The sequence below is a fragment of the Myotis myotis genome, unplaced genomic scaffold (genome assembly GCF_014108235.1).
Source record: "Myotis myotis isolate mMyoMyo1 unplaced genomic scaffold, mMyoMyo1.p scaffold_m19_p_12, whole genome shotgun sequence".
Lineage (NCBI taxonomy): Eukaryota > Metazoa > Chordata > Mammalia > Chiroptera > Vespertilionidae > Myotis > Myotis myotis.
Genome location: NW_023416316.1, coordinates 37,556,183 through 37,580,910, shown reverse-complemented (window position 1 = coordinate 37,580,910; position 24,728 = coordinate 37,556,183). Strand labels below are relative to the sequence as shown.

Here is a 24,728-nt window from a genome sequence, read left to right as displayed (position 1 = left end):
GAGAGAGAGGAATCCTCAATGTGCAAGTCCCTTTCAAAGTTCTGCTTGTGTCCTATTTACTAACATCCTGTAAGTCAATACAAGTCATATGACCAAGCCCAGCTTCAAGAGGTGGAGACATGGACCTTGCCCATTGATAGAAGATACAAAGAATTTGTGGCCATGTTTTGCATCTACCGCAGGGAATTTGTTAATAAACAATTGAATAGAAAACAAAAAGTATGTCGGTTGGTGGTAAATGCTATGGATAAAAAGCTGAGAAGAGGGAATGTCTGGAACACTTTTTTTCCCCCAATTGTAAACAGAACGACTAGGGACATTTACATGAGTAAAGATCTGAAGAAGTTGAGGTAAAGAATGAGGCTTACAGATATCTGGGAGCAGCACATTCTGGTAGAGAGAACAGTCAGAACAAAGGCCCTGGGCAGGAGAGAACCTGATGTGTTGAAGGGACAGCAAGAAGACCAGTGATGCTTGTGAGCAAGTTGGTGATCAGATGGACTAGAGAGGTAATGGGGGTGGGTTGGAGAAGTGAGGTAGATCCTTCTCAAGTTTTAGTGTGCATGTAAGTCACTTGGGGATCTTGTTAACATGTAAGATCCCTAATTTAGTAGGTCTGGGCTGGGGCCAGTTCTGACAAGGTCTCAGGCGGTGCTGCTGCTGCTGGTCTCGGGACCACACTTTGAGGAGCAAGGCTCTAGGTCTTCACAGGTCATGCACAGTAAGGACTTTGGATTTTCTCGGAGGGAACAGAAAGGCCATTAGACATTTTTGCACAGAAATGTGACCTGTTCTCTACTACATGAATGGGCAAGGTAAATGTTTACGTTTAAATACATATACATACTAAGAGGAGAATGGGACATCATGCAGTCTAATGTGGAAAAGAACATTGTCTGAATTTAGTGTACCATCACTTCGGTCATCTAAATGCCCTTTTCTCCACAGAGCTGTTTCCTTTACTCTGTTGCTGAACAAGAAAGGGGCCTGTTTATGGACATCTCTCAACCCTACCCCACTCCCATACCAGCTCCATTCTAGAAGGAGCCGGCTCTGTCTCCTTGCAGTTACCCAAATCCTGATCACTGGTGCTCTTCTGACTTGGCCTTTTCTTGCCCTGATCCCTCAGCTCCCTTGACTCAATGGCTCTCAATCCTGGCTCCACATTCCTGTGCCCTGGGACTCTTTAAAGATACCAGGAGCCATTCTGCTTAATTGGCTTTGAGTGGGTCCTGGGTGTCTGTAGTCTTCAATGAACAGCAGGGTTGAGAACAACCACTGGGCTCATTTCTTCTGCGGCACCGGATAGACCGGCTGTGTCCCCAGACTCTGCCTCTCTTTCTCTGAGGAGTCCGCTTTCCCTCCCCTCTGGTCTCAGGCTTCTTGTTTCATTACCATCAACACATGGGACTCATTCGCTCATTTTCAGCCTTATTTGCATTTTGATGATCCAGCCTCAGTAGTCAGATTTTGCTTAATTATAGCCTATTTGCATTTGGGGTAGAGGTATTTGTTGTATGGTTACAAATGTATGAGCATCTAAATATTTGTTGATATTTCATGTCACATATTTGTGCTTTTTTGTGTAATTGATGCTGAAAGGCCCTGTCCACATGGCGGATCTTCAGATGATCTGCAGAAGGGCAGGACACCAGGAACACAGGCTGGAAGATCATTTAGCTCCAGGTTTCATATTTACGAAATATCTCCCAGTGAGCCCGTAGATACAGTTTCATGCCTTGGCTGAACGCTGAAATACAGTGTCCATTTAAAAACTTGTATATTATGTGTTATTACATTTCACTATTTATAGTAAGCATGGTGCATCCTGAAACTATTTGGTGAATAGCATAGTTATATTTTGATATTACATGTAAACATTTAAATAAATAAGCTTTAGGTTTTTAGCATTTATTCAAAATATAGAAATGGCCTGGGGTCTGCGTCAGCCTTGGAGAGGTCCTTCTGAAACCCTACATGATTCCTTAGAGTGTACCGCCCCTTTTAATGTAGCCTATATGTATATAGGTCTTATTTGAAGGTCCTGTTTGTTCTTTAATGACTTGTTTTCTAATCAGTGTAGGAAATACAGAAAAATGAAAGGCACTGCAAAATATTATCTGTAAATTGTGTCAAATTCGCTGTATCATCATGTACCAGGAATGACAAGTTAATGTATGATTAACTTGTAACAGATTTAAACTAATTATTAACTCAACCAGATGGGCTTACTTGAGTGTTATCATAAAGGGCTCTGTGATGGGAGAGTATGACAAAGTTCTATAAAATTTATTGCTTGAGTCTTGCTGGCTGCTGCATTCCATAAGGCACTGACTTTTGCCCCCTCACCCCCTCATCACCATGTCGGATTTGGTTATTCCTTACTGTTGGGAAGAAAGTGTGTGTGTGTGGGGGTGGGGTGGATATGTTTTAATTAATGGTAGCTTATTTGTCTTGAAAGAAATGCCACTTCCAACAGTCCATGGCTTTGGAAGAATCCTAATAATGTCTCCTAAAATATAAATGGCCCTCAGGTAGTTAGACCCATTGGGTTTTAGAGTTGTGAGCAATGGTGTTACCTCGTCCCCTCATTATGAAGATGAAGAAGCTGAGGCCCCGAACGAGGAGGTGTGGATAAAGGTATTCAGCAAACCTGAGTTCCAGTGTCAAGCTCTTATGGTAAAAGCGACTTCTGAGAGTTACTTTATTAATGATGTAATGAAGCTTTCTAGTCATCTTGATCCTTTGTGGGATGTGTGTATAGTTCTTCACTCATCCTTGCTAATAATGTTTGTATTTATCAGGACCTGTATTTCTTTAGGAGACAATGTGCAGGGTGGGGCAAAAGTAGGTTTACAGTTGTGAGTACATGAAGCAGAGTTTATTCTTGTGTTATTATTTATTAATCATTGTAGTATTTTGCCATACAAACAACTATAAACCTCCTTTTGCCTCACCTTGTGTGTGTGGAAAATTGGTTAAGGGAGTTTGTATATATAGGTATGCAGCATATGAATAAATAACTTGATTTTGGAGGCAATCTTTCTTTCCTTGTTCTGTGAAAATCTAACTTTTATACCCTTTTATCTTGCTAAGAAATGCCAGATATCTTTTACTGATTTTGATACAGCGAAAGGTCAGTTCTACGATGGTGGCTGTTTAGTAATAAGTAAATGATTTATCTAATGAGTAGAGCATGAACATCTTGGTAGGTCCTGGGAACCAGGGAAGTCAGAGGCTCTTACTGAGGGAGATGAACATAGTAATTATTTTTGCCTGTAGGAATATGGCTATGAACTAAGGGGGTGCCTTTATCTATGACTGCAAGTTAAACTCAGCTTTCCTTGCCTAATGTAGTTGTTAAACGGTGAGATGAAGGGTTGGTTGTTGGATACATCACATCACACTGAGCGTGTAAGTTCCATTTATAGGCCTGTGAAAGGTCTGTACAGTAACTAAAATAACAATAGAGGCTTATCAGCATATTTAATGCAGAAACTGAGAGTTCAAATTAACATGATATCTTTGAGATGGGAATAAATGCTTGTGACTCCCATTCTCCAACTTGGGTCTTTATCTCTTTACTTTATTGGGGCTTTAAACTTATTTCACAACTTAGCTACAGAATGTTGGCACGTTTGGCCTAAGAGGGAGGAAAACTTGCAAAGCTCTGTTCTTCCGCTAAATTGCCTGCATCTATTTGAGCAGCACAAATTTAGCGATCAGGCAATATCCAGTGTTTGGAACATTAAAATAATTCACGGATTAATTTCCCATCCTGTGGAAGCCTCAGAGAGAAGCGTAATATATATTAAAGACACTTTTTCTTCATTTTTCCAGATATGAGGTATCTGTCCAGATAAGGATATGACTTCAGTTACTGCAAAAATCTGTAAACATTGCAATGATTCTTTTGGTAAAACACTGTATTGGGTTTATATTTTATGTCAACAGTAAGTACTTAGGAATGATAGAAGGGAGATACTTAAAACTCAATCTATTGCACCAAGAACATTTTCTTAAACATCACTTCTAACTTTCTATTTTATGGATGCAAACATTTATTTGGTGGGTATAATGGTTATTTAAACTCCTTTTTGGGGGTTTATTTGATATATATTTAAGGCTAAGCAAACTGCTAAGATATAGGTCAATGGACTTTTTTATGTTAAGAAAAGAATTAAAAGCTTGGCATGTTAGTCTCAGTATTGTTGAGATAAAGATATTAATCTTGAAGTTAATCAAGTTGGAGCTGAAACTTTAATAAAAATCGAAACTATGACTCCAAGCATAAATTATGATGTTCTTTAGCCTATTTAGGTTTCATATAGAATAGTGAAAAATAGCAGAGCTTGGTACTAGAAAAATCTTGTTTTTATCGTTTGCTCATAGGGTAATGTTGGATAAATTGATGAATTTAGCTGGGACTCAGTTTTATTATTTGGAAAATCAGAATAATAATTCTTATTTCACAGCACTCTTTCATTTATTCACTCATTCTAAAAGTGCTTATGGGCAGCCATTATATGCCAGGCACTGTGCTGGGTGCAGGCAATATACAAAATTTTAAGTTAGTAAGGAAATAAATAGCTTGACGAGATGGAGAGTAACTGGGGAAGGCCATTTAGCAGAGAGGTCAGAGAATGCTTTTTCTGACTAAGTAATGTTTGAGTAAAGGTCTAAAAAAAATGAGATGAATTAGGCAATGAGAGATTGAATTAAGGGAAATCCAGGCAGATGGGAAAGTAAAGGCTCAGGTCATAAGCTGAGAAGGAGGCCAGTGGGGTTAGAGCACAGTGAGTGAGGGGGAGGCGCTACTAGTAAGAAGGTAAACAGAAAGGTAAACAGAAGACAGGTCTGGCAGCCCCTCATAGACCAATAAAGACATTTTTTATATTTTATTACAAAAGTAACAAGAAGTAATTGATCAGTTATAATAAAGCCGAATGAAATTACCTTAATTACTCATATAAAACAATGTATGGGAAAGCAGTTTAAAGATGGAGAGAGTATGTGTATGGGAGCCATTAATTTTGCCGTTACATAGAATAAAACAAGCAGACAAAAACATGTGCCATGATGAGTTATTTATCCTGTTTAGGAGGTTGTAAAATTCTTAAAGTGGGCAATCACTAACGGTGCTAAAGCATGCCCATAATCCAAAACACTGGCATTATTTTTCCACGTATTGGAGGTGAGGCGCAATGGCTCTACCTTGGTACTATTTTGCTTAACCTGATGTTCAAATTTTGTTTCCTATGAACATGCCTCTACTGAAGAACTGCATGCCACCTGGGAATTAGCATCAGACTGAATATCTGCTCCTAGGTGACTGAAAGAGTAGCTAGTCCATTTGTGCAGAATTATGAATTTATAGTCTTTGGAAACCATACACAGGTAGTGTCAATAAAGCAGGACTCCAAGAAGGGCCATTGATAATTTAGTGCAAATAAAGCCTTGTTTTATAATTTGAACCTATCTGCTGATATAATGATGATGATATCGGGACCATTTTATTCATTTTTCCTGTGCTTGATGAACTCCCATTCAGGTGGATGAAATATAACATTTTTTTGTACTAAAACATTTCTTGAGATATGAAAACATTGTACTTGAAAAGAGGAAGAAAAATATGATCTTAGGGCTTGAGATGTTTATTGAAAATTTACAAATCATTATTGAGCTTTCTATATGGAAAACAGAAGCTAAGGAGATATAATCTACATAAATTAGAATATGGCAGGACCTGATGTCTAGTGGAAGACAACTTTTAATTTTTAATAGTTAGAAATCATTAGTATGTATATCACCTGTGAAATTCTAGTTCTGAAATTTTATTCACTTGGGCATGAAATGAACCGATCCTAGATAACTACCGCTCTCTTAGTACTGTGAACATTATTAACATTTTAAATTATCTCCTAGAATTGAGTTTGGGTAAAGTTCTACTTGAAATCCAGTTTTATTTTAAACAGACTGGGCTCATTGCATTATAAAAAGGGTAAAACCTAGAATTAAAACCCTTTTTACTATGCAGATTGTATCGGTATATGGAGGGTGGGTTTGTACCTTATCTTGATTGCACAGGGCAAGAGATTCAACAGGGTGCTTGCATCCTTTTTTGAATGTTGCTTGTCAGTCATACCCTTTCTCACCTCTTGAACTGAGAGTTGGCTGAGCATGGTGGTGACTAGATTCTGATTCAGGTTGGGTGGGGCATGTGAATGTGCATTCTGCTCAGCTCAGAGGTCCTCCTGGTCTGATGCTTCTAGTCACAGGGCCACACTTCGAGAATCACTCACATTGGTTTTTGACTTACTTTCAGAGCATCTATATTAGGTGTGTGAGTAGCAGCACTTAGAGAATGAGCTATTCTCATCTTTGCTTCAGAATTACCAGCCATGTTTTCAGAGTTTATAGTAGTTTCAGAGGACTCCATCACTTAGCGTACTCAGTCAGATTTTGTCCTTGCGAAGACGGCATGTGAGTGAAAGTGCTTTTCTAAGATATGTGGAAATAACTTCATTTCCTTGATAAAAGGAAAGCTTTACATATTGGAATGATTCTCAGGGTAGCTGTGTGCTCTGTGTAATTCCAAATGCTGAGGTGGTTGCTATGGCTTTGGGGAAGCTCGTCAGTTGAATGAAGCCAATTTAAAAATATGTTTTAATCCAAACAGCTTTTTAATCTTTGGCTCTTTCATTTGTATCACCTTTCCAGTTAAGTCACTTTGATGATTGGGCTTTTCCTTATAGACTTACTTTTTTTTTTGGTTGGGGGGAGGGAATCAAATTTATTGAGGTATCATAAACCTCAGTAATCAAACATACAGTACACTTTCATACAGGAAAATTCACTGTAGAGTTCTGTAAGTTTTGAAAATGCCAGTCATCATAGAATCAACTCCCTAATAAATACGTAGAACAATTCCATTACCTTGGAAAAATTCTCTAATGCTCCTTTGGAATCAGCCTCTTGCTACATTCCCAACTGCTAATGGATTTTCTGGTCTATGTTATGGCCTTTTCTTAAATGTCCTGTAAATGGAATAATACAGCATGCAACCTTTGAAGCCTGGCTTCTTTCTCTTGATATAATGAATTAGAGATGATCTCTGATTAATCAGTTGGTAATATTTTCCTTTTTATTGATGAGAGCATTCCATTGTGTGGATGTACCAATTTGTTTGTCCATTCACCAGTTGTAGGATATTGGGTTGTTTCCAGTTTTGAGTGATTATAACTAAAGCCACTATAAATAATTCATGTATACATTTTTTGTGTGAATGCCGTTTTTATTTTTCTTGGGGAAACTATTTAGGACTGGGCTTTCGGGGGTATAATAAGTGAATGTTTAATTTTATTATAAATTGCCAAACTGTTTCCAAGTCGTCCCAATAACAGTGTATGAGACTCCCATTAACTCACATACTCACCGTCACTGGGTACTGCCAATTCTATTTTATCTATTCTGCTAGATGTGTGTCTGTGACATCTTTAATTAGTACAAGGCCCAGTAGCCTCCCACAGTGGCCGAACCTCAGGAACCTTAGGAATAGGATCCGACCTCACATCTGCCTAGATCCAGGGCTTCACAGCTCACGCATTTGCCCTCGGCCATTGGGCCATGGATGCTTTGCTTGTCCCCAAATCAGGGCCCGTTTCGAGGTCACTATCCTGCACCCTCATGATACTCAGGAAAGACCCGGATGGTGACAAATGAACAGGGCACCTCTAAACAGCTATTTGCAAAGATATGAGGGAGCTTCTCTTTCTATGTTTTTATTTTTTTAACTGAGATGACAAGGCTGTCAACTGTCTTGAGCACATGTAAGTCTTTAAGTCTTTTTTACATCTTCTTAATGCTCAACATTTTTACATTCGGAATCTTTCTTTTTAAGAATAAAGCAGGTCATTTAAAGTGCTGTAGTGCTCAACATGGCCTCTGTTTACCAGTATGATAAAATGTTGGAAATTCTGAATCTGGTATGCTAAATAGATTTTTCTACATTTGGTGTGTGTGTGTGTGGGGGGGACTTTTGAAATAATTAAAGGGATGAATAAAACATGGCCATTACATTAATGCTCAAATGAAATTAGAGATTTTTCTCATTTAAATGTATTAAGTAGATAGGAATATTTGAATGGAGATTGCAGAATTCAGGGTAAACGGTTTGATTTCTGCAGAATGAGATGGGTGGAATAAAACTGGCTTTTCACCTTTGTTGAACATAGAATCACCTAGAAAGCTGTTTAAAAGAAAATGCTGATGCCCTGGCCTTAACTTAGTCCTTAAGCGTTAGAATCTTTACAGTAGGTATGGGGGCCCCTGGCATTAGTATTTTTTAAATCCTCATATAATTCTAATGTATAGCAAAGGCTGAGAGCCATTGGACCTGAAGAGAACATTTCTCTTCCAGAGGTAATTCTAAAAACGTTTCCACTAATCAAAATATGTACTGTTTTCTGTTTGTTTCCATGTACGTGGAAATGCTGCAAGTTGCTAAGATGATCAGTAATGACAAGAACACAGACCTCCATGTAGGCTGTGTGTGTTCTCTCTCTCAGCTTCTCTTGGACTCTATTCCGAGTGTGTGTGTGTGTGTGTGTGTGTTACAAGCAGGTGGAATAGCTTAAATATTAAACAATAATTTATTTTAGTTTCTCCAGAAATTACTTACAGATGGCTTTTGAAAAACTTTTTAAAAGAATAGCTGACTATAAATAGCAGTAATAAATGTTCTTATCTGAGGAATATAGTACAAGGATTATTTTGCATTAAGGACATAATTATTCATTTTGGATAAAAATGGATTGAAGCAAATCAAAGCCTTATGCCATTTACAGTTCATTCTTAAATGAATGTTACAAACATATTCTATGTTGAATGTTTAACCCAATCCTTATCTGTAATACATTAATATGAAAAATTATTTGAGTGCTCTTGGGAGAAACCATCTGATTCAGGAGAGAAGGTGTAAATTTTAAACTTGCAGTTGGTACCAGGAGGGGTTGTCGAAATCAAGTCAGAACATTATCTCCAGCTGGCAGGGACCTTGTCCTGTTCACTTTTTCTGCATTATCTTTGGATCAGTGCTTGGCACATAGTACACACTCAGTAAATTAATGTCTAGGCAGGCTATAAAAGCATCGAGTAGAGGATAGAAAATGACATTCAACATTCAACAGCAATGTAAATTTCTATCACATTTAATATATTAAAATATAGGCTGGAGGAGAACCAACCAAATTAAAAAGGGTTTCTGAGTATTTTGTAGTCAGCCAAGTTCATCCTTCTAAATTCTTGCCAATGTTATTTCCATTAGAAGTATATTGCCAAAGGAAGTCATGGGGTCCTAGGCTCTGTCCTGGCTCCACCATTCCTGGAGTGGAGAAGTGTTGTGTTCTAGGCCCCAGGTTTTCTGGGGAGACATTACAGATGTTGGCTTATCTAGGGGAAGCAACCCGTGAAGCCTTGTCACACGAGAACAGAATGGACAGATTTACATGTTCAGCCGAGAGCAGGGAAGCCAGGAGGGAGCTGTTGGCTGTCTGGCCTGAATGACATGGGTTGGCTCCACCGGCCAGACCAGGAGTAGTGAGTGGCCTCGGACTAATGATCCGGAAGAAGTTTCTAACAAATGGGCTGCCCTAGAAAATGCAGTGCTCTTCGCCAGTTTGAAGAATGGATTCCTGCATCCAGTAGGGAAAATCAGATTAATATCCTGTTTTTGTCTTTTCCAACTCTGAAATTCTACGGTTTACTTTGGGCCAAATCTCATGTCTCATGAGATGGGGCAGACTATAGATTTTTTCATTTGGACCTGGGAAAATTCGGTGCTGAAAATTCAGTGATTACCACTGAAAATTCAGTGATGTACACTGGAGCCATGGATATAATCCAGGATAGCCTCCCTATCTCTGTTTTTTATGTTTCCTTAGTGAAATTGTTGTACCTGTTTCTTGCTTTCTCGGAAATTGTAGTCAGGATGTTTTTGATTCCCTGCTTTTCAAAATGAACTATGGGACCTAGGTTCTCCTACACTCCGCCGATCAGGTAGCTTTAGAATAAAGTAATAAGTCCTCATATTGGTGAGAGAAGAAAGCGGAATGGGTTGAGGATATTTGAGTGTGCCAGTAGAATCCCATGTGGCACTACAAAACCCTTGAAATAGCTTTTAAATAAAATCAAAGTGCTGTGACTAGAAAAAGCTTAGATTTTTGAAGTTAGACAGACCTGGTTTCAAATCCTGATCCTGACACTTCCTCACGTTGGCGTATTACTTAACCTCTCTCAGCTTTAGACTCAGTTTCCTTGTCTATAAAATTAGAATAACTTCTTCATTTGCAGGGTTGTTGGAAAGATTAGATATAATGACAGAAGGCATCAAGTGGTAGCTTTGGTATTTAGCAGTATTAATTACATACTGGCTTTGAATAGACAAACCATTTACTTGTTCTCTTTTGCTGGGCACGTTGCTCAATCTTGGACCTCAGTTTCTTTTGAGGATTAAGCAAGATAATCTTGTTTAGCAAGATCAACAAGAAAATGCTAACAGGTACTTAGTAGAGTGCCTGACCAATTAAACACTATTATATTGATACAGCTATTTGGAAATTGATAACTGAATACCCCGAGAGCCCTAACATTATGAAAAATAATGAGGCTCCAAATACAAATAGTTTCATTTCCTTTGCTTCTCATAGATGTTTACTGAGGAACAAATTCTACCTTGTTTTAGTTTCCCATTACTTCTCTAGCAAATAACCACAAACTTAGTGGCTTAAAACAACACACATTTATGACCTTATGGTACAGGAGGCCAGAAGTCCTAACCTAAGAATCAAGATGTTGGCAAGGCTGTGTTCCCTCTGGAGATTCCAGAGGAGACTTCATTGCCTTGCATTCTTCAGCTCCCAGGGGACGCCTGCACTCCTTGCTTTGTGGCCCCTTCTTCTATCCATCAGAGCCAGCAGCACAGCTTTTAAAAATCCCTTTCTCTCTCTCTGATCTCTGCTTCTGCCATCACATCTTCTCTGACTTTGCTCCCTCCCTCCTGTAAGGATCCTTGTCATTGATTACACGGGGCCACTCAGATAATCCAGGATAACCTCCGTATCTCCGAATCCTTCATTTAATCACAACTGCAAAGTCTCTTTCACCAGGTAACGTAAGATTCTGAGGATTAGAATGTGAACATTTGTGGGAGCCACTATTCAGCCTGCCACATCCCTCCTGTCTTTCTTTGATATCATAGAGATTATATATTTTTTTCATCAGCATCCTGATTTAACAAAATTATTGTAGTGCTTTTGCTCTGAGTTCCTGGACTCCAATGCCATCCTCTGAAGAGCTCAAATGCTGAGCCTGAACCTGAAGGAATTTAGAAGTCACAGGTATTCTCGGAGCAGCTGACGTGAAAGTATCGTCTAAGGAAGATCTTTCTCATTCTGTGGTATTCCATGGCCCAGTTTAATACCTTCTTTGGTGTTTGGTGCCAGATGTTACACTTGTTTAGCTTATAAGGCCCCTTGAACTTCACAGTGAAGGTTACCTTAAAGATACTGTCTTGCTAAGATGAATTTATTAATGTAAATTCCCTGGGGTCAGTGGTAGAACTGGAACTAGCGACCAGGTTTCTTGCCCTATGAGGGCAGGAATGAGCTCTCTCAAGTACTTGTCAACACTTTCATTTTTTCCCCCCCATCTGCTGAAGGTAGACAGAAATATCCCTAGAAAACAGCCCCCATGTAAAACTCAGGAGAATCGTCTTTTGGATAATTGACGTCTAGGTAGCTGTGGTTTTAAGTTCTTCCCGAGAAACGATTTTAAGCATCTTTTAGAGTCCTTAAGAACATATGCTCTGGAGTTAGATAGACCATCTGGAATCAACCTGAGTCTCCTCCTTTACTAGTTGTGTGGCCCAGGGCAAGTTCTTAAACCTTGTGAATTTCTGCTTTCTTGCATATAAAATGGCAACAGTGACACCTGCTTCATACTGTTGTGAGGATGCAGTGCAATAATGCCTGGCATTTAGTTTGTGCTCCACAAATGTTAGCAGTTCCTCAGGCTTCTGCATTTCCTTGCCGTATCCTTTAACACTTTAAAACTACTTCAATAACCTTGTTAGAGCATCTTTGTTATAAACACCACTTTTGTTCAGTGATTCCAAGAGGTCAAAGACTATGATGGAACCAAGGAGGGAACTAAAAAAGTAAATGCAAATTTTGGTGATTTATATGGTTATTGGTGGTAAATTCTCAGTTTTCAGATATATTTACATATGATGAGTTCATTCATTCATTCAGCATTTATTAAGCATAAAGCATGTGATACATTATATGCCAATGTTATATCACAGAAAGAGTTACAAAGAGATGAGCAAGAAACCCTCCCTAACATTTGGAGACATGCTCACTGTTGCTTTGATTTTTTTCAAGGGCAGGGCCTTTCACTGATTCATTTATTCTGCACATTTATTGGGTATGCCTGGCCCTGCTAATAGGAACTAGGGCTAATCCAGAAGTAAATAAAACAGAAATCTCTGCCCTTATGGAGTTACATTCTAGTGAGGGAAGATAAACAGTAAATAGGATAAATAAAGAGAATATGTAATATGTTAAGTGATGACACATGTTAAGGAGAAAAATAAATCAAGGGGGGATGGGATTTGGCAGAAAGGGCGGTGGCTATTGACAATTGGTTGGTCAGAGAAGGCTTCCCTGAGAAGGGGGCATCGGAACCAAGACCTGCAAGCAGTGAGGAAGGGAGTCATGGAGATTTCTGGAAGAGCATTTCAGGCAGAAGGACAGAAGGTGCAAAGGCCCTAAGTTTGGGATTGTGCTTGGTGACTTTGTGGAAAGCAGTCAAGGCCACCTTCCCTTTGGTTCTCCTTTGAATGTTACAAAGCCTGGAACACTGAAGGCAAATAATTACAGTTGCTTTAGCATTCTCCCGGGAACACATTATCACTTGAATGAAGGGAAAGCAGTATATCCCCCGCTGCCTCTGTAACTTTCTGTCTCAATGGGTTTGACAAGGGGAAGTTTTGAACTTGTCAGCTTGGGCATTGGAAAGAGGTTGGTCAGCCAGAACAATGGTCTTGGTGACTTGGTTCTTCCTTCACCTGAGACGGTGTGAGGAAGTGGGAGCTGGAGGATAAATCTCAGCCCCAGGAAACTGGGTTCTTGTGTTTCCCAATCTCCAAGTCATCCTACAGCTGGGAGAGCTCCAGAAATCAGAAGAGGGGAATTTATAATTTTCAAAATCATTGTTATTGAGATGTAACTTACATACCTCCCTAATGTAGCCACTTTTGTCTAAGGTTGGCTGAGTGTTGACAAATGCATACACTCCATGGTGTGCTGATAAATACTAAACAACTGACTCTTCAGGGAAAATAAGAAGTCCTGCCGAAACCGGTTTGGCTCAGTGGATAGAGCGTCGGCCTGCGGACTGAAAGGTCCCAGGTTTGATTCCGGTCAAGGGCATGTACCTGGATTGCGGCCATATCCCCAGTGGGAGATGTGCGGGAGGCAGCTGATCGATGTTTCTCTCTCATCGATGTTTCTAACTCTGTCTCTCTCCCTTCCTCTCTGTAAAAAATCAATAAAATATATTTAAAAAAAGAAAAAGAAAATAAGAAGTCCTAATCTGTAGCTTTTGCTAATTTTTCCTGATGTGTAAGTGCTTCCATCATTGTTGATTTCAAGTGATCAACGTGATATCACAGAATAGGGTGTTGGGAAAAGATGTGATTGGACCTCGAGAGTCCACGATGAGCTGGTTCCAGCACACCTAAGCACTTACCTCCGATGTAATTACCACCACAGTCAAGATGCAGAATGTTACCAACACTCAGAGTTTCTCCAGGCTTCTCCCAGTCAGTCCCCATGCCATATCAGGTTATCACTGACCCGTTTCCTGTCTCTGTTGATTAACTGTCCTAGAATTTCATATCAGTGGAATCAGACAGTATGCACTTTTGTTGTTGTTGTTAATCCTCACCCAATGATATTTTTTCTATTGCTTTTCAGAGAGAGTGGAAGGGAGGGGGGTGGAGAGAGAGATAGAGAGAAACATCAATATGAGAGAGACACATCCATTGGTTGCCTCTCACGCACCCCGTGGGATGCATGAGATTGAACTGGGGCTGGGATCGAACCTACAATCCAGGTACATGCCCTTGACTGAGAATCAAACCATGGCCCCTAGGAAAAAAACAGTAACAACAAAAAACAAGCCATGGCCTTTCAGTGAACGGGCTGATGCTGTAACCATTGAGCGACACCAGCCATAGCAGACAGTATGAACTTTTTGTGTGTGTCAGAATGATATTTGAAATTTATTCATCGTGTGTGTGTGTGTGTGTGTGTGTGTGTGTGTGTGTGTATCAGTAGATATATATCAGTAGTTTGTTCCTTTTTATTGCTGGACATTCAATTACATGGATATACCATTATTTATGCATTTACCTGTTGATGGACATTTGCACCGTTTCTAGTTTGGGGCTGCTATTAAGGAAGCTGCTATAAATATTTGCATCTGAGTTTTTGTTTGGAAATAGGTTTTCATTTCTTTGAGGTGAATACTTTGAAATGAAATGTGTGGATCATGAGGAGGATGGTGTGCTTCCTAAGAAATCACCAAATGATTTCCCAAAGGCGTCGGACCATTTTACACTCCCACTAGCAAAGTACGGGAGCCCTGATGCGCCACAATCTCATTAGAACTTGCTACTGTGAGTCTTTTAAATTTAGGCATTCTGGCGTATATAATGCAATTCTGATTTTAGTTTGCATTTGAGTGTCTTTTCATGTGCTTATTGGCCATCTGTATATCTTTTTTTGTAAGATGTTCATTTAGATTTTTGTCCATTTTAAAAAATGGTTGTAGGTTGGATGTAAATAACTTTTTAAAGAGGAGTAAGAATTTGGAGACAACTTTAAATTGGAGAGGGTAAGAGGGAACACAGGGCAGACAAGCAGCCAGAGAAAACTGACAGGTTCATCTAGGTGGCCAGAGTGCCCATGACCTTGGCACTTTATTACCAGGTGATTAGATGCCCCAGTTTGCCTGGGACTGCCCCAATTAAAGCAATGACAAGTCCCGTATCTCTGAGAACACCTCATTCCTGGACACACTGGCATGATTGGTCACCTTATAGAACTATATGTGGGTTCATGCCTGGAGTCATTAGATTGGTGATGGTTTTAACTGCGAGCACAGGAGAGACTGTTGGTGGTGAATGAATTCTGAAAAGCCACATGGTTCCTCGTCAGGGGCAAAGCCATGCAAAATGCGGATATTCTGGCTCCTCGCCCTCTGCTCAGAAGTCAGTAGCTTGCTTTTAAGACAATCATTTAGGGACATGGGAAAGCTTCCCTTCTGCTGCCGGAAAAGAAAACCAAAACCCTCCAACGATTGTTTTTTGAAATTACATTCATTTATTTGGCTGAAGTTTTAATTTTCTGATCAACTGTAGTTGTCTCTGAAAGGACTAAGACATTGAGTCTTACCAGTCATTTACACGTTAGTATAAAATAGCTGATTAAAAAGCCTTACCTAGGAACATGATTTGGTTTGAGAAAGGGTAGTGAAAAGTTTGGGTACAAGGCTGAGAGACTACCACTGAAGAAGAAATAGCACAAAAACTTGACAGGTTTGGGAATGAAAGATGAAATTCATCAACTTAGTTGTGAATAGAGCTGTGTTGCTAGGCAGATAAGAGTGTCTGCGTGTCGTTGTACAGAAGAGGAGCTTAAGAGGGACAAGAGAGAAGGAATTATTCTCCTTCCTTTATGTGGTGTTCAGGAAAAGGTTGAGCTTTGATTTATCTGCTATTGATTTGATACTTCATATATTCCTATGGTTCCTGATTTATTAATAAAATATTCCTAAGTTAGTTATATATATTGCTTCTTCTAGTCCTCGTTGCTATTGTGTAACACATAAACACAGTCATCTTTTTGTCTTACATGATCCCAGAGGAGCTAGATGGAATGCCTTCTTATGGATAATATTACTGCTTCGTTTTCATACACTGTCTTTCTTTTGAGTAACTTCCAACCTGTTATGACATTTTTCTTCTTAATGTTTATTAAATGCCCTCAGCATGCTCAGTGCTGTTGAAAGAATATCAAAGATACAATTCTTGCCAATAAGGAACATGCATATTAATAGATGAGAGACGTAAACATGCTTTCAAATATATATAAAATCCTGGGAGGTGACAGATTATTTTGTTTGGATGAGATAGAATAATCGAACTAATGCACACTATTCCTTAGCTATTGTCTTGTGGGGGAAAAAAAAGGAAGAAAGAAAGCAAAAGCATAGAGATGTCTCAACCTAAAACCTTCAGAACAATAAGCCTGGAAGAGTTGGTACTTCAGTTAGGGCAGAAATCAACCATTTTTGCCAAAGTTAACCTTAGTTCTGTGAAACTCATACCAGAGATTTTGAATCTCACACAGCTCTCATGTATACAGTTTTAGCAATTCAAGGAGTCTGATTTTCATGTCATTCATTCAGTGATCTTTTTTTTTCCTGAACCTACTGTGTATCAAGCCATGAATTAGGAGCTGGGAACAAAATGGTAAACAAAACAGATGAGTCCCTGCCTCACTGGCGTGTGCAGTTGGTGACACAGACATGAAATAAGTAATTGTGCCAATCACAGTGTAACTACTGTGATCTGTGAGATGATACAATAAAGGGACCTGACCTGGTCCGGGAGTTTTGAAGACTTCCTACTTGAGGTGAGACATAAAGGATGCGGAAGAGGAAGCGAGACGGAGAGGGTTCTGTAGGTAGAGGAAGCAGCTGGCATGACAAGTCCAGGAACTGAGAAAGGCAAGCGTGGCAGAGTCCAGAGCTTTGGGAACTGGTATGATTTGAGGGGAGGTTAGAAAGGGAGGCTGGGCCATATCATGTAGGCCCTTGCAGACAGAGGAAGACAATATAACCTCCTCTCATTTACTCTGTTCTAGGCAACGACTTGACCAGGTAGCTCACCTGTTACTACATTCAGTCCTTGTAACTACGCGAACCCGTAAACATTATTATCCCCTCTTTGACTCTGACACCCAGTCCTGTCCACTACACCTCCTGTGTCCTTGTTTTACATTGGAGGAAACCATGGCCCAAAGAGATTAAGTGATGTAACCAAGCTCCCAGGGCAACTTAAGTCAGGACAAGGGTTTTGTCATCTACTGTCCTACACATGACATTAAGATTCCAGTTCGTACCAACGAGGCCACAAAGAATTTGAATATATCTTTGGGGTGTATTTCATCCATAGTTCATGCTGAATAGTTACGTTGAATTTGTTCATTTTCTATAATCAGAGAGGTTCCATGATACTTGAGTGGACATTCAACACACTGGCAATTTTCACGCTGGTGGTAGGTTCTGTGTAAGGCTCTTCCTCAGCGAGTCTAAGTTCCTTTCCACAAGAACTACTGTATTTTCCCAAGGAGCACTCTTGACAAAAGCTACATGAGGTGAAAACTCCAAGTTTCTTGGGATTTAAAGATTTTCTTATAAAGTATTACCTGTCCTCCTTGAATGTGTCCCTTAGTCCTCTGGAATCTTAATGTTGGCCTCTGAATCCCTCCTGGAAACACCTGGAGATGAGAGCTGGCATTGCTTCCCGCTTCCTCCTTGCTGCTGGTTCAGAGCCCAGGATCATCGAGATCAGAGGCTTCAGCTGGATTTCCTTGTCTTGGGTTCATATTTGTTTTCAGAGCCCAGGATCTTTTCTGTGTACATCTGGGCAGTGTCCACTTGAAGAAAAAATGGGAGGCTTCAGACCTTCAAAATTAATGAGAACTAGGGACCTTCAATTAGTGCATGAAGTCCCAGTGAGGAGATAGCTCTTAAATGTCATAGAGATTAGGTTGAACATCCTGGTCATTCTTTTAGGGCAAAGCCATGATGTTCTGGAGAAAGAGCCACTTAATGTATTTGCCCAAAGCAGGGAAAGTGTCAGTGTCAAAGAAGGGATTTTGAGAGCTGCAATGATCTTAGAAATGAACCAGCCCAAAGTCCAGTGTTATAGAAATGAAAACTTGAGACTCACTAAGTATATGTGATTTAGCCAAGAAGCCACCTCTGGCGAGTGTCAGCTGGACCTAGAACCCAGGTCTCCTGCCTGCATTTGTTGTACTTGTTCAATTTCCATTATGTGATCCACATTTTACAATCTGCCAAGAGAATATGATTGTGTGAGATTTCGCTCATTTGTTTTTCTAAAGTGGACTGGGACTTAACTTTGAAAGCTATCTTAAACAGAACTAACTGTTTTTAACTAAAGACGGGGGTACACAGATAAGAAGACTAATTTGTTAAAGAAATGGTTGAGATCAAGTGGATTGAACTATTTTTACACAGGAAACTTGGTTGATTGGTATGATATATGATCTTTGTTTTGTTTAAGAAATTGCCATTCAACTTTTAGTTTTGTAGTAAATGAAAAACTGCTGTCTACTGAAGTCAGGAAACAAACGAAGTAGTGTTTTCTTTGTGAATGATCAACTGCTTAGGACTTGTTTCAAATTAATGATATAAATAATCTAACAAGGTCCTTCATTGTACATTTCTCAGAGCAAACAGAATGCCGTGTGTTTTTATAACCAGATAGCTATTGGACTTTTTCTCTTTCCCACATTTGGATATAGATTGATGTAGAATTACTTAAAATGCTGCATATAAATTAAACATTAAAAGGGAGATAGGGAGAGGCTAAGCTGCCCCATTATAATCTTTAGTTCCGCAGTCACTGCCTCAAGGACACTCCACTTCATATCACATGTCCTTCTGAAAGGTGATCACCAAGGTTCAAGTAACATTGAAGCAGAGCAGGCAACTGCATAATTGATGGACCTTTTTTTGGGTTGTGTTCTTATTTGAATGAAAAACAGGAAAACAGAGGACTTCATACACTGACTCTCTTTCTTTTGTTCTTTCCCCACTGTCTTTGCAGATCGGGGCCCTGAAGGACTATTACCACTTCTACCATAGCAGGACGATTAAAAGGTCAGTTCTCTCGAGCAGAGGAACCCACAGTTTCATTTCAATGGAACCAAAGGTAAGAAGAACCAGTTGGGTGGGGACCAACAGGCAAAGCTACTGCATTTTTCATTGGTAATATCACACTAGGAGCTGATGACCAGCACGAAGTCTCAAATGTCAAGAGCTGTCATACTCTCCTTTGGTCCAGTGTCTTTGTTTCCTCTTCAGACAAAAATAGACGATGGCTTGCTTTTTCCTGCAGTGCCACTATTATTCCAGTTGTAGAACAGCCCAAGAGAATCAGAAGTATGAGTTCTCAAGGAGAAATGAGAATAAATGTGTGGGGGTAGAGGAGATAGACATTGAGAAGTATGAAGTATTAAGAATACCACACACTATCTTACCTATTTACATAACAGATCTGAAGCTCTGTCTGAACTCTGTGAAGGGGTCTCTTCTCAAATCCTTAGATGAGCCCTTGGGTCACCATGAATCCTCACAGTCTCAGCTGGCATCGGTAGAGCCATGGCATTGGCAGCCCAAGGACTAGACCATGTCTGGGACAAGAGGGATGCGGAGCACAGCAGGGAAGGAGCTGCCTCCTGCCCTTGGGCCTCAGCAGGTGTCTTTCTTATGTGCTTTCTTATATATCTTTAGTCCGTGTCCTTTTGGGTTTTATAGACAGCATGTTCCTGGGAGAACCTAGAAGGAGAGAAGACATGTCCAGGTCCTCCCTGGGTTAGAAAAAGCCCATTTATCATAGATCCATTTGAGAGAAGTAGAACAGCTTGCACCTGGGCAATAGGATGCTGAAGGGTATTAGGGAGAAATAAACTAGTAACTGGCAACAAAAACTTTGAGGTGAGTTGAGTATCTGTCCTTATTAAGTTAGAGGAATGGATGGACTCTGACAGAGAACTCTTTGGCCCCCCAGATGTGGCCAGTAAAGAGGAAGAGAGAGTGGCTATACCAACCTGCCCCCTTTCCTCTGTGGGCTCACTTTATTATTACTGAACTAGAAGCCCGTTGCAGGAGGATTCCTGCAAGAATAGGGCTTCCTCGGGCCAATCGTGCTGCCAAGCCCTTCCGCCCAGGGCCGCAGACGGGGGTCCCACGTGCCCAGGGCCGCACACAGGGGTCCTGGCTGGGGGCGGGGCTTAGGCGGCATACGGGGGCCCGGATGGCGGCTTGCGCTGGCCCGCCCTGCCTGCAATATGCAAATTAGCCACCATCTTTGTTGGCAGTTAATTTGCATATTGCACTGATTAGCCAATGGGAGGCATAGCGAAGATATGGTCAATTACCATGTTTGTCTATTATTAGATTAGATAGGAAGGGATTTCCTTCCCCCTCCCCCCATTAAGATTGGGGTTTGTCATATGAGCTTATTTTCAAATAAATTGGTGAACAAGCCCTGACCAGTGAGTGTAGCAATCCCACCTAGACATTCCTTGAAAATTGTATTCCTTTATTAAAGCAAAGAAGTCCCTATTTGAATTAATATGTAAATTAAGTTTGCAGTTTGGAGTCCTGCCCTCTGTTATATACCATGGTTCGCTGTGTTTAAATTTTTTTTCTGGAATATTATCACACAGTATTCATGATTGTGAAATCATATCTTGGTGGTGGTTAGAAAAAGCCCATTTATCATAGATCCCAATTTTCTGTGGGTTATAGGAACTTGCCCTAATACTTACACTCTGGTGGTCTGTGAATTGTAATTGTTTCCCCCTTCATCTCCACTCACAATTAAATGCTTTTTTGTAAAGCAATCTGTTATGATGTTCCTGAATTAGCTGAGTTTTCAAAGCAACATCATGTTTTTTCTCTGTTAAGTAACTTTTCTGAAACTTTCTAGAACTTTAGTAATTAAAATGATTCCAATTTCAGACCTCATGTGCATAGTCAATATGAATTTGAAACACCAAGCACTGCTTGGTTTGGGAAGGAAGAACAGAATGTAACCAGATATTGTGTTCATGATGAAGGATTTACCGAATATGGAGTTATTCAATCCCTAATGTTATCTTGGGGGATCTTGTTCTACATTTCTTCTTATCTCAGTGCATTAAATAGCTTATGCAGGATCCAACAGAGACCTTGGATGCTGGGACACATAGTGCCTGGGATGTATGCCCTCCTTCAGCCCGTTCAAAGGAGCAGGTCATTTCAGGCCAGCCCTAGAGGACATGCTCAGTTCCCCTGCCTCCTCAATCAAAGGGAACACCCCAGGGAAGAACCGCATCTTACTCTTCATTCTGATGGCTCCTGCCCTTCATTCACACCCAGCCATTTATACAAGAGGCCACAGGACTACCAACTTTGCAGATACAGTACTATAGATTAGGGTTTGCCCACAATTCCTTTCAGCTATTTCTTTAAGTCCATTTGTTGTCCATAACTTGTATATGTCAGCCCTTGCACTAGACTCTGGACACTTGAGGATATAGTGGTACTCTCAGGGAGCTCACTGCAGGGTCTCCCACAGTAGCTTCCAGGGGAACCCAGGGTAGTACAATGCTTCTCAGTGTTGGGGATGAGGGAGCAGAGGAGATGGGGTTCATTCCATTCCTTCTCCAGCTCCTTCCTCAAAAAGCTCAGACCCATTTAGTTATTTTTTCGTTTTAATTCTGAAAAACTTTTTAATTGCAAAAATGTTATGAAGAATTTCTATATGCGCTTCCAAGATTCTCCAAATGTAAACATTTACATTTTTCCATACTTACTTACTCATATTCTCTCTCTTCCATCTATGCGCACACACACACACATATATATATGTATGTATATGGGTTGTTGTTTTTTCTGAAACTTTGGAAGCAAATTATAGACACGGTGGCCCTTTAACTGTAAATATTTCACTGTATACTTACTAAATCCAAGGACATTTCTTTACATAACCGGAAGTACCACAGTTAACATTCTGGCAAAAATCTGGATATTAACATCAATTCAGTATTGTTTTCTAATCAACAGATTTTATTCAAATGTTGCCAATTGTTTCTTTTCTGCGCCAGGATCACATTTAGTTTTCAGTTTGCTGAAGTCCCCTTTGTATACTCTGTCCTACTTCCTTCTGTTTCCATTTTTTTCTGACATGAGCTAGGACTCTGAAGAGTGCAGGCCAGTTGTTTTGTAGACTGTCCAATCTGCTGACGAGGTTTAACAAGAACACCAGGGAAGGGCCGTGTTCTCAGTGCAACCGATCGGGAGGAGCCCGATGCTGATTTGTGTTGTCATTCATGATCTTCACTTCGGCCACTGGGTTATGGTGGTGTCTGCCAGTTTTCTCTACTTTAAAAGGACTGTTTTCCCCCTCCTAATTACTAAGTGCTTGGTAGGCAGATATTTTGAGACTGTGTACATTTCCACAGGCTGACTTTGTATTTTTTACCCCCAGCCGCCCCATTGGGAATGCAAAGCAAGTGTCAGTGTGTCGGGCTTCCTTAGGCAGGCCCCCTTTCCTTTCACCTTGGGTGTGTGTGTGATGGGTGATCTGTGCGCTGAAGTGGAGGCACATGCATGGTTTTGGGTGATCGGACCATGTGAAGAAATAGCTGTGTGTGGAGTTGTATTCGATGGCCATTTTCTCAAGAGGTAGGAAGCGCACACTAAGCAGATGCTGGCTGTAACTTGCTGTAGTAAATTGCATGGCTCCCTCCGCCACCGCCTACTTTTGTTTTTACTGAGTGGACTCTAACGAAGGAAATCCAAAAGTAACAAGTGTAAGAACAGCCCTCCTGGCGTTAAAAAAATGCTGTGGTCAGTTGGGGCACGTGAGCCAGGAGAAGAAGAATAGCCTGGTTCCCGTGTGTGAACATGATATTATGATCAGCTTTGGAAATGGCAGAGATTCACAGATTTCTAAGATCACTAGTACAGTGATAACAGGTTTGCAGAAAGTGCTGGTGCAGTATTACAGCCGTTGGACCAGTGAGTCTTACAATTTCCCTTATCTATGTTTTTGTTTTCAACTGACCAACTTTTCTCCAAGGGACTAAGCTAAATTCCAGAAACAGTAGTCTTGAATTAATAGGCTCAGAAGCTTCTCATTAATCGGTTTAGAAATCGTTGCCGCCCTGTGGCATTTTGGTCAAAGAGGGTATATCTATAGGAGTGTTCTGAAATGGAAGTTTCTTTATTGCCCTTTAGCTGCCCATGTGGACCTGGGTGGGGGCAGAGGAGATAATTTTCTTTCAGTTTCCTTTTTACCCAGAATAGAAAAGCCAGAATACTAAATATCTTATTACATGGGCTTTTAAAAATGAAACACATAAGCCAGGCACCCATGTCCTAGCCATGAGTAGTTACATAAGCACAGCTTCTTTTGTTGTGCTTATGTAATGTATTTCATTAGATTTATGTTGAAGGTTCTGGCTTTTCAACCTCTTACCTTTTCCAAAACATTTTCTGTCTTCACATCTATTTACAGTTCAGTTTTTATCCAAGTCTAGGATAGACTCATCCCCTGCTCTGGGGTCAGAGATGGACACCTCTCCTATCTTGTTTTTTTTTTACATTTATTATTAGGTTTTAGATTTTTAGAGAGGTAGGGAAGGAGAGAGAGAGAGAGAGAAACATTTATGTGAGAGTGAGACATTGATCAGCTATTTCCTGCACACCCCTACCCGTACCCGTGGAGTCTACATCTTGGGCATGTGCCCTGACCGGGAATTGAACCAACAACCTTTCAATGAATGGGATGATGCCCAACCAAGCCACACTGGCCAGCGTTCTTGTGGGTTTTTTTTTAAAGTTCATCTTCAGTCAACCTGCCTCAGCAGATGGATGTGAATGGTGTTGTATCTCAGCTATGGAAAAATGATTCATGTCATATTATTTATTGTAGAATCATGGGTTTCTTATTAACCATCTCTTTCCTTTCCAGTGTTGGCATACTCTCCATCATATGCCTAAGAGGAATTTTTTTTTTCTGTTAAGTATGGCCAATGACAAAGTGTTCAGTACTAAACAAGGTAAACATTTCTACAATTGAAGAGATTTAACTCATTGAGTTATAATGTTTGCCTGTAACTTCTACCCACTGAACCTACTTTTGCTCTCCAGGCTTAACGTAACAGCTCATTGAAGCCCTCGCTTCTTCTCCCGGAGCAGCAGCTGTCCCTCGGCACAGGTGGCTGGGAATTAAGTGCAAGGCTTTAGCTCACAGAGATGTTGCCTGTTTGTTACATTTATACATAAGCCTTTTCCTCTGAAGAGAGTTTTAAAGCAGAGAGTTTGGAGAATGACAAATACTAGTAAAGGGGTGTAGGAAAAGGACGGGAGGAGAGAAATGAAGTGATCGGAGATGGTTAGCAAGACCAGATGAAATCAGACCTGTGAGAGAAGAAAGGGAAGTTCAAGTTCCTTCCTACTCCAGGTTGGTACCTTTGTGCCCAGGAGGATTTTCAGATGACTGGAGTGAAGAACATGTGATGGACTGAGAGGTTGGGAGTTGAGTGAGGTACTCTATGTATTGGTCATGTCCCTGAAAAGTTGTGCAAATCCACTTATCAGTCAAATCCCATCCACATGAGTTCCCTTTATAATTTCAAAATGATGTTATTCTCCACTCCTGATTCATTTGTAATCGATCCATGGAGACAACCAGCACATTAGTTATCTCTTTTTTCTTAACCCTGAGATAAGCCTTTTATAAGTTGTTTGCAAATACTTGATCTGCTAGTGGACCTTGGAAGGTAAAGAAACTTGAT

General features: G+C 40.3%; 1 protein-coding gene across 5 annotated transcripts in view; it reads left to right on the top strand.

The window, feature by feature from the left end:
- PCSK5 (proprotein convertase subtilisin/kexin type 5) overlaps nucleotides 1–24,728 on the top strand; it is a 417,746-nt gene that overhangs the window by 15,842 nt on the left and 377,176 nt on the right. For all 5 annotated transcript variants that reach the window (XM_036330796.1, XM_036330795.1, XM_036330797.1 and 2 more), the window contains exon 2: nucleotides 18,986–19,090. In XM_036330796.1, coding sequence (XP_036186689.1) covers nucleotides 18,986–19,090 — 105 coding nt within the window. The remainder of the gene's footprint in view (nucleotides 1–18,985; nucleotides 19,091–24,728) is intronic.